We start from the raw sequence: 15134 nt of genomic DNA, 5'->3' as shown, positions 1-15134 counted from the left end.
GAATTCGGCGCCCGCCGGCCACTACCACGCGGGCCATTCCGATGGCTTCGGCGCGATGGCTGCGTACATGCATATGCAGCCGCATCCTAACGCGTACGCGTACGCGCTGGCGCCGCACCAGCAGCAGCACCAGCCGATGTACCTGGGGCTCGGCGGAGAGCCGCTGTACTATGCGACCCACCACCAAATCGTCCACCCTGCTCAGCACCCCGTGCCCTACTTCTATCCGCATCATCCGGCCTTCGCCTCGTTCACGCACACTGTTAATCCTGCTAATCCCGCTAATTTGCCTCCCGGCTACGCCAGCAACCCCAACAACGCGATGCCTCGAGTCAACCCTCCTCCGCTTGCTCAGTCGGCGCAAATGGCCCCGCAGCCATGCGCTCTGCCTATGGCCAAACTAGCGCCGGCGAATGCCAATTCGGCGCAGACGTTGTTTCCGCAGCCGGCAAACACCACCACTCCCCCCCAATCCACGAGCCACCACCAACCCAAGAAGCCGTTGACGCCGCCATCATTGCCAACGCCAACGCCGCCACCATTGCCCTTGGCTCGTGGGGGTAAACCCAGGGCCCAGTCAAAACAGAACACCGACAATCCGCTGCCTGTAGCCGACAAACCGGTGCCTCTTGCGCATAAACCACCCTCTGCGCACAAGAGTCGATCAAGGAGATCCGCGAAGAAACCCACCAAGAACCCGATACCCTAAAACATTATATTGAATCCTTCTGTCTCTCTTTTTCTCTTTTGCTACATGGAATGTTTTTTATTCATTGATACTAAATAAATAATTGGATCTTTTTCTTTTTCTTTTTCACTCGATTCGTGGGCGCTTGGCAACATCGTCGACGTCCATCTGTGTCCCATCCGCCTCCTTCACAACCGACACCCCGGCAGCACCCACAAACTCGGCCTCCCCCATGGTCTCCTCCGTTTCCAGAGCCTCCGCCGCATCCTCAACCTCGTCCTCTTCCTCTTCCTCAGCCTCCTCCCCCTCCTCTTCCTCATTTCCTCCAACCACCTCCTTACTCTTCCTCTCCTTCTTTTCCCTCAAAACCTCCGCATGTAAAACCAAATCTCCCTGCAACCTATCGACAAAATCCCCCAACCCGACCGCCTCCAAAGCCTTAAAAATATCATTAGACATAATAGTTTTATGCCCAGACTCCCTTGCACAATCATTGGCGGTGGCTGCTAGGTAACTGACGAATACAGTGGAGGCTTTGGTTATTGCTTGACGCGCTTCTTTTTGAATCGCGATGTTTTCGGGAAGACTGCTTTTGAGTAACCTTGTGAGAACTGCTTTGGGAAACTCAAGCTCATCTAGGGTTGTCAAGGTAGAAGACATTTTTTGGATTAGTAATAAAAAAAGAGATAAAAAGATACAGGTGTGTTTTGTGTAAAGAATGGATAAATTGTATGTTGCTTATTTTTTTGCAGAATGTTCAAAGTACCCGAATTAAAATTAATATCTTGGATGGATTGTGGGCTCACCCACGATTAATTCAATTGTTTGAAGAAAAAAACAAAAACAAAGGTTAAACAAAAAAATGTGCGTAGTATGCGTGTTTAAATATTATACAAAAAGTAACTGTAGGCTGTGCAGCAATCTGCTCAAGCTTCTGGTTGCCATGTATCCGTGTTTGTTGGGATACGGCGAGGCTTCTGTGAGGCAGGCTGCTGATCTAGAGTCGGTGTCGGAGAAATTTTTGTACTGGCTGTGGATATGCACATACGCGAACGATGGGTTCCAAAGTGCTGTGGATAAGGCACGCTGTGTCATTGAGAAGCTGGTTTGAAGAGAAATACCATTGGGCGTGCGATTGGACCACTTGGCCAAAACATTCAATGACACGGCGGCGCTGGAAATACAGTTTTGATAACAGCGCTAGAGTACAAAGGGTAATAAAAATGAGCATGGTACACATATTTGGGCTCGTTTGAAAGCCAGTGTCGCGCAATATTTAAAAATATGTACTGGGTCTGCAATGTGATGCGCAGTTTAAGCTTCAATTAAAATTAAAAGTTAAAATTTTTTACAAATCTCACATACAACTTGTATGACTAGTTTGCAGTCACAATTATTTTTAAAGACAATATTGCTATTGTAATTTTTGTCAAGAAAAATATATTGTGGAAAACCCGCACACTCTATTCCTAGTTATATATATTATGAATCACGTGGGAAATCCTACAAAAAGAACTAAATGATAATTTTTTATATTTCTGGTGTTTAATATAAAAATAAATTCCTTGTGGGTTTACTCCAGAAATCGGTACATGTTGTAAATACTTTAAGTATATACGCAAACATTTAAAAATTGCAAGTGCTGCGGCCATTAGGTATATTTATGGGTAGAATCTAATCTCTCAAAATATATGTATTAGACTGAAGAAAAAATTTACATCCAGTAAAATATAAACCAGCATTGTGGTAATCCAATAATACATAAAGCCAGAATATTGTCCATACTTTTTTTTAAAAATCACTTAATTCTATTCTACATCTATTTAATTATATTGTTACAAGCATATATTCTATTATCGTAAGATTTATTGAGCCTGCATACTTGAAAAGTGAGAACATAAGCTTGCTTTTCAAATCAAGCTGCAAAGTTTCAAATTTTGAAACAATTAAAAACTTTTGTAGAACAATTAAAGATATTCAATTTACTCTCGCTAATCATTATGTGCACTGGTGCTGCACAGGCAACAAAAAATTATAAGAACAAAACTCTTGGAGAGTTTTAAAAAAAACATATCTGGAAACGAAAAAAGTTTTACTTATTACATATGCTTCCTATATAATGTTGTCACTTACAATAAATTGAATGGGAACTAAAAAATGCATATAGCTTTGTGTATAAATTATATTTTAAACCTGTTATAATTTGTTGATTCTTTAAATAAAATTTTTAATTTGTATGTTGGCTATAGTTAATAAACAATTGGCTTGCATAATGGTTTGGATGGTACATGCATACCTCAGTATCATTAAAAACCATTATTATTAAAAGGCCAATCAGTATGCCTGTCTGTAATTTGTTTTTGGAATATTTTTGTTGGTTTGCAGATCTTACAAAAAGGTTGCTTGCACTCACATGGAAACGCAATGTGATCGGCACAAACAAAACGTCCCACATTTGAAAAAAAAACACGCCAATACCAATTATCTACTTTATTTTTGATCTCAAAATTTTTTGAAAAGCATCTCACCTGCAATGAGGGAGCGGATCTGCCGAAATGATTGTGAAATATAAATTCGTGTTGTTTTTTATTACACTCATAGTATACACCTTACTAAATACATAGTAGTATGTTCTTCATATCCTGTTCATGGAATATATACATTTCAACACATGTGCAGCTTGAAATCACCCAATAATACCCTTGTCATTTGTTTTTTACGCCATGTCAGATACGCAACATCAATGTGCTTCCTAATTTGAAATAACGTATTAACAACAAATATATTCATGCCCAATGGCTACAAAAACAAGGTAACAGGCTGATCAATACACCCCAACATCAAGTCAATCTCTCCGAAACCCCTATTTTTTTACAAAGAACTTAATATATGCAAAATGTATACCTTTATTTTAAAAAGAACATAATCATGCAAATATGCATATGGCTAATCTTGTTTATGCAGTTGTCAGATTTCCTAAAATGCATAGACAAATTCGCAAATCGCTTTTTAACACCATTTATCTTCTATTAGTAAATTATTTTTTGTTACAATGCAAATTTGGATGTACTCTGCCTCAACAATGTGTCACCTCAAAAATTTGCTTTTACAAACATACAAAACCAAGCAAAAATTATTTTTAAAAAAAAAACTTGTTTTTTTGTTCCGCCCACTATAAAGTAAAATTTAAATATTCCAATTGTTTATATAAAAATTCTGTTCATCAACCTATATACGTTTAAATATCAACATAAAGCATTATTTTTGTACCTGGCATGGTATCTTTCAATTGGTTTACCTTTTTTATTTATATAAATTTCTATCTATTTTTTTGTATTTGGCTGTAAGCTGTAACCCTTTTATTTTATTATCTTATAACTTTGTCTGCATATATTTTCCTAAACTACTTTACGGCTCCTTTTTTTAAACAATGGGTAACCAGCTGTCGTTCTCGTTAACCGAAAGCGAGCTACAGCGCCAGAAGAACGCCGAGGGGATGCCGCTACCACTGGATCCACGAGGCAAAGCTGACCTGATCATGCTCATCATTATTTCAACAGTATATTCGTTTGACTTTTTGGCGGTCGTGTACATGGTGTGGAACAGAAAATACGCGCCAATCAAGTCAAAAAACGTTATTATCATGGTTCTGATTATGTTAGTATCCGCTGTGTGGTTCGTCGGCGATCTCCAATCCAACGGCCATCTGCCTTTAGCAGGGACGCACTTAATGGACTGCAAGGCGTTTGGATTGTGGATGCGTGTTATTCTGGGCGCGTGTGGCATGTGCTCACTAATTGCACTGAGAGCACACGGTTTGTATCGTGTATTCTATCTGTACAAGCCATATAACGGATTGGGGCTATACATGCCGTTCATCATCTATTGGGTGTGTGCGCTCATTGTCGGCCTGATCTCGCAGTTTATGAAACCGGAAATTACAACCCAGTACATTGAGCTACTCGATATCTGCGACTATAATACGTCATTCCAGGCAGTGCTGTATTCGTTTCTTTGGATTACCCTGCTCATAGTGATATTTGCTCATTGGAGGATTCGCAAGATCAAGAGTTCGTTTAATGAAGGGCGCGAGATGATGGTTACGTGTACGATCATGTTCATTGTACTTTTGTACTCGACAACCATGAACTACGTGCTTTCAAAGTATCCTCTAAACCTGTCCCAGCGCTTGACCATCACATACATGAATCATTTTGCGACCAACTCGCTGTGGTGGCTCATCATGGGCAAGCCGCTTTTCAAGTGCTTGTTTGACCGGCAGAGATATCTTGACCAGTGGATTTACAAGCTGCGCAAGGACGGGTTCCAGAAGGAGTACGAAATTGATGCGGGCACAGCCATTTTGAATAAACAAAAATCGACGTTACGGGCAAGCTTTACAGGGAATAAAGAAGGTGGTTCTTTCTATAACATAGATGGTAACATGTACAATGGCAATGGTACCGTTTCCAAAGATAACGCATACAGTGCACCTTCCCAGATGGCCGAAAGTGTCACGGTTTTAAATAGCGGCAATTCGTACGGGCAAGCGGCTCGGCTTTCAGCTTCAACGGAGCGTCACCACGAAGATATCTTGATGGAAATCATGATGGACACATCGGATGCCGTTTTACATACCAACAGGTCGCAGGTTAAATCGCAATTGTACACTCCAATCACATTACCAGAAACTGCAACCATGGCACCGCTCAATATGCAGAATGCTCATAATAGACACTTGGAGTATGTTGATTCTAACGAGCGTCAGCTTGTTTAATAAATGTATTGCTGTTTTTTCATTTTGGGCAGATTTTAAAGTACTGAAACGTAAGCCATGCTAATTTGTGTTGCCTGAGACGTTTAAACCAATCGCTGTTTACCGCATTCAATTATAGTTGTCCCCATCCTGACACATAGTGAAAGTATACATGTGACACAAATTTGTAAAACCAAGTATTTTATATTGCCATTGTGGCCAGCATTGCAGCATCAGTTAATTTTACAACGTTAACACACTGATACATATGTTTAATGCTTACCCCGCTAGTTGCAATTTTTACTCTCCTCATTTCCTGCATTTTTCCACTATAAACCTCATCACATAGGCGTCTTTGTAGTGCACTTCGCCATTTTAAAAATGTTCTAACAAATCCAACACAAACCCGCTATTATTTCAAAGAGCAGTGGTCAGTATTGTCATCCTCCCTAAAATTATTTTTTAGTCTGTGTGATCTGCAAAAAGAAGCAGTTTTGTAAACAAATTCAAAAAATAAAACCACTATGCCCAACCAAGTATATTCGTATATTTTGGTTTGTTTTTTTGAGAAATAAAAGATATTGGTCACAGACTGGCTTTTCGTTGGCGCTGACCTGCAGGTATGTGTGCAACGGCGGCAAAATATATACTCGGGGTTATTTTTTTTACGAAGATGGCACTTTTGTCAGTGCCCCCAGTCTCAAATGTACGGTGTGTCACGTGGATAGCTTGTTAGACTGTAGTTCCTTGTAATTCGGAGAACTCGAATCTTGAGCCAATTGCGTTCAACCAAGGTGGCAAATTCACTTCACTAGTATGCAAAAATTACACAGTAGTATCACCCACCTTGCCCGCATTTTTTGCTCTTTTGTTTTGTCTCGGTTTGTTTGCGCTTTTTAATTTAGAATGTGCACATGTTTTGCATAGGATGAATGAGCAATCCGATTACGGAAACATGACGATCTGCAATATTTCTGACAATGCGATCGTCTTTATAGATCGCCAATGTTTTTTGTTATAATGATAATAACCATACACAACCTTGGCACAACAGCACGCCGTTTTATGTCTGCAACATGTTTTCTAGCTTTATTTATGTAAAGCTAGGTTGTATATGCACCTTGTGTAGATCACCTATCAAATCCTGACCACCCTATTTTCAATATTGCTTTCGGGAGCATTACGCTTCCAGGCGTTTAATTGACTTCCAAATTGGGGTTATCTCTTAGGATGGGCACAAAAAATTATTATAAGCAGTTGAAAAATTGACCCAACCGATTCGCTTTGTTATGCGGAAAGTAAAAAAGGGACAGCTGCGTAGATCTAGCATTCCCAAAGTCTAACGCTGTTTGTTCGTTAAAACTCAACAAAGGGGGTTTTGATTCACCAGTCATATTAAAAATCTCGATGAGCGCAAATTGTCACATTCGGTTATAAGCTAACACTATTTCCTCAATCCATGACCAAAACTTTTTTGTCGCCATATTATTTTGGTTTATTATATTTAATAATTACCTTATTTTTCATTTCACTTAGTAGCTATATTAGAAAAAACATCACGCCATCTTTTTTATATTTCAACTCTACAAGTATTACAACATTTGGTTTAGCGTGTAACTAACTATTTGTCATCTTATCACACTGTTTTATTTACATTTTTTCCACCAACTTTACGACTTTATTTTAATAATGGGCAACCTTTTGTCGGCCACGTTAACGGAAAGCGAGATTGAACGCCAGAAGAACGCCGAGGGAATGAAAATGACGCTGGATCCACGAGGCAAAGCCGACATAATTATGATTACCATCATTTCGATAGTCTACTCGTTTGACTTTTTGGCGGTCTTGTACATGTTTTGGAACAGAAAATACGCCCCAATAAAGTCTAAAAATATTACTATTATGGCGCTAATTGTGGCCGTATCCGTTGTGTGGTTTGTTGGTGACCTGCAGACCAACGGACACGTACCTGTGGCTGGCACGCACTTGGTAAACTGCATGGCGTTCGGAATTTGGATGCGTACTATAATAGGTGCGTGCGGTATGCTCTCATTAATCGCGTTTAGAGCGCATGGTCTGTACCGCGTCTTCTACCTACACAAGCCGTACCACGGGTTGGGCCTATATTTGCCGTTCATCATCTACTGGGTGTGCGCGTTGGTCGTTGGTCTAGTTTCGCAGTTCCTGAAATCATCCATGACAACTGAGTTTAACCCGGATCTCGACGTTTGCAGTTTTAACCAAAAATTCCAAATAGCCATATTCATATTCCTGTGGGTAACCGTGGCTCTTATGTCAGCCGTTCACTGGAGGATTCGCAAGATCAAGAGTTCGTTCAACGAGAGCCGCGAAATGCTAGTTACGTGCGTGATCATATCGGCTATACTTTTGTATGTGACGATCATGAACTACGTGCGTCCAAGCTACCCGCTGGACGTTCGCCTACGTATTATAAACACGTGCATGGACCATTTTGCAACCAACGCACTGTGGTGGCAGATTATGTGGGCGCCTCTTTTCAAATGCATGTTTGATCGGCAGCGATACCTTGATCAGTGGACCTACAAGCTGCGAAATGACGGATTCCAAAGAGAGTACGAGATCAATTCAGGCAGCGTTGGTTCCAACAACATCATATCTCAGATGCGAGCAAGCTTTGCAGGGAAGAAGGAAGGCGGCGTGTTTTACGCAATTGACGATAAAATGTACAATGGAAATGATGTCAATTTTAGTGATAATTCACACAGTGCGCTTTCCCAGACCTCCACTTCTCCCATGGTAGGCAACGGGGGTCTTGTCCGCGGACAATCGACTCGGCCGTCAACTTCAACAAAGCGCCACCATGAAGATGTTTTAATTGAAATTATGATGGAAGAATCAAACGGAGACAGTACGCAGACCAACACTTTGCAGCCCAAGTCGCAGTTGTACACACCGATCTCGTTTCCTGACGTTGCAAACACAGCTCCACTAAAGTTGGGCGAAGCTCACAATAGACACTTGGGCTATGTCGATCCCAATGAGCGCAAACTCGTCTAATTTTAATATTTAATCTTTTAATATGAATTACAAAATATTTTCTGAACTTGATTTTTAAACGCTTGGTGTTGACTGTGCAAAAATATACAATCATTATTGACGCTTTAAACATATTCTTATACAAATATTGGTGTGCAAACTGAATTATCGGCCATTTTATAGCTAAGACAAGGTAATACAGTAAATTTTACAATTCTACAATAGCAAATCTAATCATTTTCAGTTGGTTGCTGGAATTTATTCTTATGTATTGGCGCAACAAATATTTTGAAACAGTAAATATTCAATATATGTTACAATGTTATTTTCAAAATGTTTGAGATTCTCATGTGCTTTTATTGCATAGCAAAACTCCATCAATAAGCATCTAACAATTTTTTATTATAATTCAATATATTAAAATCAATATAAAACATTATCTATAATTTTGTGGCAAATTGACAGTAGAAATATTAACACAGCAACGTATTCAGCAGCAGCAACTACATCGTGTCGTTTTGCATTCATCAGAGTTACTAGGCATGCATCCATCCAAAGAGATTCACTACTGGTGAAAACGGGTGCAGCTCTTACCACATTGGCCATGGTGGCTAGCATGTGAGGTGAAAGTAGTTCATGGGTGCAGTCTGAGTCGCATCTTGGCGAATCTGAATTTGTGAATATTTTTCTACATTCCAATTGCAGTGAGAAAATGTTACTTAATCTGGTCTCCAGCTAGCTACGGCCTTTTTTACTTCATTGTAAGGGCCAGGATGAGACCCTGGTGGCAGAAACTTCCAGGGACTGGTCTTGTCCGCCATATAGGACAACCTTCTAGTGTTTCCCACAGGGTGAGGCTTTGAATCATCATTTGATCCCCACAAGGGATTTTGTTTGCTTTGCATTCAATATATTCAAATTTCATCCAGCAATTCAAAACATTATTTATTGTTGATGCGAGAAGAATATATTAATTTTGTTAGCAATAATGTGTTTAATTTTGATTTTAAACGAATATACATATCAGCTTTTGACTTGATATATTTTGTTTACTTATGGGCAGTAAAGTTTACATCAAAAATTGTACAGGAGCCTTTTAATAAGCATCCTTGTGACATCAATTATTGCGATGTCACGTGACAATTGCAATTGGGAATTTGCGATTGTTTGAAATTGTGATTGTTTACGATCGCAATCTCTATTTTCACGGGCGATAGTTTCGAATAGATAAGCGGAGCTCTTTAAGCTCCCTTATAGTGGATTTTTTTAATAAAATTAGTTAGTACGAATAAGTTTTATTACAATCCTGGTGATATAGCCGCATCCCCTGATTAGATGTATGTGGATTAACGGATCACAAGCAGCTAGTGGTGAGTTCTACTGGGGACAGTATTTTCGACGCAAGGCATCGACAAGCCCTAGTAATAGCTTTTTCTTGAATTTCTTTAATATATTTATTTATTACCCTCAGCCTCTAGATATGACACTGGGAACTCTTTTTTGTTTGCAATTCACATTCAGGTAAATTCCTGTTTGTTGAAAATGCGCGCCGACATGATTGTCACAGAACAAACATCGGAATTTCCTTAAAAATACAAACCATCAACAGCTGCCAATCTTTCCAAGTATCCGAAATTCTTTACGGAATGAAATCGGATTTTTTGTGAATCCTATAATTGAACCCAAAGTCATATTGTTATAATAAGAGGGTGGTGATTTGAGTGAAGCACTAGTCGCCTAGTTTTAGAAGTATGCTTGGTTGAATTATGAAAGTTTTTATTATCAATATAATCAAAAGTAGAACTAGGCTCGGCCTCATCTTTATGTATCTTGTCTTTATTGTGTACTTTGTCATGCTCTCTAAAATGTGGGTCTAAATTGATATATTCGAGTCTTCAAAATTACTTATGGAATTGAAAAAAGGGGAAGCACTGTGTGGGCAGTGCTGTAAACATCATGGTGTTCCTTGATGTCAGCTAGTAATAACATAAATGTGTATAGTGGCCATGAGGGCGATCTTCATTCTTGAAAAGGTAAGATAATGGCTTGAAATGTGTGTTGGGCACCACACTTCACCAATTGTGCACTCCGTTGGTGAGAACTGGTTTTTCCGCGGACAGACTGGTGTCTTGGCGTGTCAAGCCTATGGTCTTTGTATATGCACGTTCAAGCATATGCATTATGGAATGAAGGGGTATGTCGGGGTGTTATGTTAAAAATATATTGAACATATAAACTAAAAGAAAGCTAAGGGATGAACACCATCCACTGTTCATATTCATTTTGTTCATTATATATATTTTTAATGTAACAGCATCCGCATCCACATACATTTCTATTTAAAAATGTATATAAAATAAACATTCACATTTTCTGACTTTTTATTATAAAAATAATTTTATGCACCCACCTGTTGTTTGCACTTATTTCAGTCAGTAACATTTTCTCGATTGAACAAGTTCCTTGTCAAATTTTTAAGCATAAATTTGGCTTTTTATTTATTTTTATACGGACGACTCGATATTTACTACTAAAATGGTCTACAACTTGTATTTTACTTTGATGGAGAGCGAGATTGAACGCCAGAAGAACGCTGAGCCAATGGGCATGACGTTGGATCCGCGAGGGAAAGGAGACCTGCTTATGATTATTATCATTTCGACAGTTTATTTGATCGATCTTTTGGCGCTATTATATATATACTGTGAAACAGATACTACGTGCCAATAAAGTCCAAAAACAACACTATTATGGTTCTGATTATAATTCTATATGCTGTATGGTTCTTCAGTGATATACAGGTCAACGGTTATGTACCCGTGGCAGGAACGCCCATGAATAACTGCATGGCGTTTGGAGTATGGATGTGAACTTTGATAGGCGCAGGCGGGATGTGCTTGCCCATCGCATTAATGGTATACGGTCTGTCCCACGTATTCTACCTACACAACCCATACCACGGATGGGGCCTCTATTTGCCGTTTATTATGTACTAGGCAGCCATACTTCTTGTCAGATTGATTTCGCAGTTCTTGAAGCCGTCCCTGACAACTGAATACATTCTGGAGCCTGATATATGCGGCTACAACCTGGGCTACCAGGTGACCCTGCTTGTTTTTCTGTGGATTACTGTGATTATAATGGTGGCCGTCCACTGGATAATTCGCAACAAGAGCCCGTTCAACGAGAGCCGTGAGATGCTGATTATGTGTGTGATCATATATGCTTTCCTTCTATACGTGACAATTATGAACTACGTGTGCCCTAAATATCAGCAAGACGTTTGCCTGCGCATTATAAACACGTCACTCAGCCACGTCGCGACCAACGTGTTGTGGTGGCAGATTATGCGGAAGCCTCATTTCAAGTGCATGTTTGATCGACAGCAGTATCTTGACAAATGGATGTGCACTTTCTGCAACGATGGCCTGCAGAGAGAGAAAGAGTACGATATCGATTTAGGCGGCTCTGTTTCAAGCAACATTAGAGCTCAGACGCGGGCGAGCTCTGCTGGGAAAATGGAGGGCGGAGCATTTTTACAAATTGACGACGGCGCCTTTAATAGTAAAAGCAAGTCAAAGCACCACAAAGAAGAGGTTGTGACCACATCGCAGCTGTATACACTGGTATCGACCCCCCTGATGATTCGGTCACCGAGTCACTCAAAATAAGCACAGCTCACAGCAGCCATTTGAATAACTTTGATCCTGATTAACAGCACTTGGTCTAGCCTTCATAAATATATACTTGTAGTATACGCATCTGCCAATGTTTCTAAATGTTTTGTATTGTTATCTAAAAGTTTCTTTAATCTAAAAACATAATTTTGTGCTGATCGCCTCTATACAAAAAATCATGTTTTTAGGATGCAGTAGCAACGATTTCACGACTGTCTTTTTTCTAATTTCATTTTATCAGTGCACTCTTTCGATTTTCTTTTCCCTTTTCTCTCTTTTTAAATTTGCAGCTCAATTCAATTTTTATTATTATTTTTCTAATTCATGCTGGCTGTGTGTCATTCGAAGCCAATGCGCGCGCTGCTGCTATTGCCGCTGCTGCCAGCAACTGCCCGCCTCTTTACCAAACCACCCAAACACTCACTCGTGGTGTCATTGTCTTATATCCAGCACTTAGCCACCAGTGTCAGGCAGTACGCCGCTGTGCCCTCGATTGAACTGACGCCCGAGCGCAAGAGCGAGATTGTACAGCATATCCGCGAGATCCAGGCGACAGACTCGACGATCCCCTGGTACATTTTGGCAAACAAGTACCACCTTGGCACAGACAGACTCCAGCAGATCCTGGCGCAAGCCGATGCTGAGGTCCAAAAGAGACTAGAGCTGAGGAAGCAGGTTACTGAGGCAGCGGCTAACAGATTCTTTGACGCAACCACTGCCCGGTGCAACTGGGAGGCGCTGGCCACCGAGTTTGGCTTGCCGCTCATTGACTGCCTGCGGCTGTTTGACTTGACACAGTCTTCAATTCAGCCACGCGCTATGCCCATCCCTCACAGATGGACTGTCGATAACCGCAAAATATTGACTCAGTTTGTTGCAGACCACTTTGGCGAAAAGGCAACTGGCGACTGGGTTTTAGCAGACGTGTACATGAACACCAATGACTCTGTTTGCTTCAAGGCATTTCATTTTTGGCAGCACCCTCGCATGATGGCAGAATTGCTTGATGATCTCGGCAGATACCGTGCTCAGGGCATGAGATGGAAGGACATTTACCTGATGTATCCATACTTTTTGTCACAACATGGTTTGGCTAAATTGTACCATAAACATTTGCGTCTACAAGACACACCGCAGGACGACAATACGGAAGCCGTGCAATGGACCGATGCCGAGAAACAGCAGATTAAGGATATCATATGGGAGCACCGTCACTCTATTGATACTAAAACACTGGTGGTAATGGTACAGAACGAGTTCCCAGACAAACCACTCAAAGTAATTAAGAGCATGTGTGCCCGATCATTCGCATTTTCCAAACTCATAGTATTTGGTGCGAGTGATATGGTTAAGCTGAAGCAGCTGGTCAACAAGCATGGCGAGGACTGGGCGCGGATTGACAGCGAGTTGGGCACATTTCCTGGACGCGCACAGCACAGCTGGATCAAGCACGGTCACATTGAGCTTTCTGACCAGTGGACCAACAGTGAGCTGCAAAAGCTGAGATATTGCATGGACAAGGGGATGGGCGGAACAGAGGCTTCGCGGTACATTGGGACCAGACTGCCCATACAATGTAGCAATAAAATGAATTATATTCGGAACAAGGGTAAGTTGCTCCAAATATTGCTTCACGTGTGTTTTATATCTGTTTTGCCACATGCTGCTGATTTAAATATTTACATTTATATTTGTCATTTAGACGAGCTGGGCAAGAATAACGAATACAAGCACGAAAAATGGACCAGCGACAGTGACAGACAACTTTTGCTGATGATTGATACGCTTAAAAGGAAGAGCGGCATTGATTGGGATATTATCAGCAGGACTCTTTCTCGTTCTGTTAGTAGCTGTCGCAGACGCTATCGTATTTTACAGAAATCAAAGGAGGCGACGGCTCTGTCAGCACCACACCCATCTAAAGCCGACAGTGTGACTCGCGAAGTGCAGCAGCAGCAGAAGCAGCAATTATCTCCGGGAGAAGTTGACTGGGCGCGAGTCAGCAGCGCAACAGGGCTCAGCGAGCTCGAGTGCCTGGAGCTCAGCCAATTCGACGAGGGCAAGGCTGGCTGGACATATGACATGGACACATTTTCTTGGGACATGGCCAACCGCATGTCTGGGTTTATCGAGTCGAACTATCCAAAGCCGCTGCCAACCAACTTTAAAGCTGTCTCCAATTTTATGTGGATCCGAATCGAGGACTGCGTCCAAATGCACGAGCTGTTGCATGGGAGGTTCCGGTGGACAGACGCACGCATTGCACAGGCCAAATCTCTGCGTGAACAGGGGCTTTCGTTTGAAAACATTGCCAAACATTTATCCCCATGTACCCCTGTGCAGAGTGTGCGTTATATATTTGTTAAATCGCCAAAAAATCAGAAAAGCCCACCGATATCCAAACAAGCCAACCAGCAGATTACAGACCTTGTCGACAAGTATGTTTACAAATACCCTATAGACCAAGTTCGCCGAATGGTCAAAGAGGAGCTACAGTTGAATTGTAGTTCTAGCCGTCAGTGGCTTAATGCCAGATTCTATGATCATCCAGTTTACAAAGCAAGGATAGCGAGTGCTGATATTGTGGAGATCACCGACCGCATAACACAGGGCAAGGTCGCATTGAAAGAGGTCGCAGCGCAGCTTGATGTTCCAACTAACACATTAAGAAAAACGATTGATTCCACGAAATCATACATGCACAGCAGCAATTGGACACCGGAGGAGATTGAAAAACTGACAGCATATGTGAGCTCTCTCGGCAGCGGAAGATTTGACGGGAACTACGTTTCAAGCCTTGTAGGAACCAAGAGCCCCAGCCAGTGCAGAGGCAGACATTTGTATATGACAAGAATTTGCAAGCTTTAGTACAATATACAATACTTGACAATTTTAAAATATAACCATCGCATTGAACTTATTTGAACCATCTAATTGCCATGAAAATTCATCGATAAAAGTGCACTGAGTTTTATAAAAAAAATGACAAGGTCTA

General features: G+C 41.0%; 3 protein-coding genes across 3 annotated transcripts; 2 read left to right on the top strand and 1 right to left on the bottom strand.

Annotated features, from left to right (window-relative positions):
- Positions 1 to 752: 752 nt before the first annotated feature.
- Positions 753 to 1409, bottom strand: BX661DRAFT_185151 (histone-fold-containing protein). The gene has a single exon (XM_051536703.1). It carries the CDS (start codon positions 1346 to 1348, stop codon positions 815 to 817), a length of 534 nt encoding a protein of 177 aa, XP_051390418.1. The 5' UTR covers positions 1349 to 1409; the 3' UTR covers positions 753 to 814.
- A 2452-nt stretch (positions 1410 to 3861) lies between these two features.
- On the top strand, positions 3862 to 5675 carry BX661DRAFT_185150 (uncharacterized protein). Its single transcript, XM_051536702.1, has one exon. It carries the CDS (start codon positions 4119 to 4121, stop codon positions 5463 to 5465), a length of 1347 nt encoding a protein of 448 aa, XP_051390417.1. The 5' UTR covers positions 3862 to 4118; the 3' UTR covers positions 5466 to 5675.
- Positions 5676 to 7133: 1458 nt separating this feature from the next.
- BX661DRAFT_199552 (uncharacterized protein) lies at positions 7134 to 8483 on the top strand (the record flags this gene model as incomplete). The annotated part of the gene is made up of 1 exon (XM_051538340.1): positions 7134 to 8483. The coding sequence occupies one exon, from the start codon at positions 7134 to 7136 to the stop codon at positions 8481 to 8483; it is 1350 nt and encodes a 449-aa protein (XP_051390416.1).
- Positions 8484 to 15134: the final 6651 nt, after the last annotated feature.

This window comes from Kickxella alabastrina, assembly GCF_025024165.1.
Source record: "Kickxella alabastrina strain RSA 675 chromosome Unknown BX661scaffold_17, whole genome shotgun sequence".
NCBI lineage: Eukaryota > Fungi > Kickxellomycota > Kickxellomycetes > Kickxellales > Kickxellaceae > Kickxella > Kickxella alabastrina.
The sequence above is the reverse complement of the archived record's forward strand: the minus strand, read 5'-3'. Positions and strand labels throughout refer to the sequence as shown.

Excerpts from the sequence above, each read along its gene's own strand:
- BX661DRAFT_185150 (XM_051536702.1), top strand. The coding sequence starts at position 4,119 with ATGGGTAACCAGCTGTCGTTCTCGTTAACCGAAAGCGAGCTACAGCGC.
- BX661DRAFT_185151 (XM_051536703.1), bottom strand. The coding sequence starts at position 1,348 with ATGTCTTCTACCTTGACAACCCTAGATGAGCTTGAGTTTCCCAAAGCA.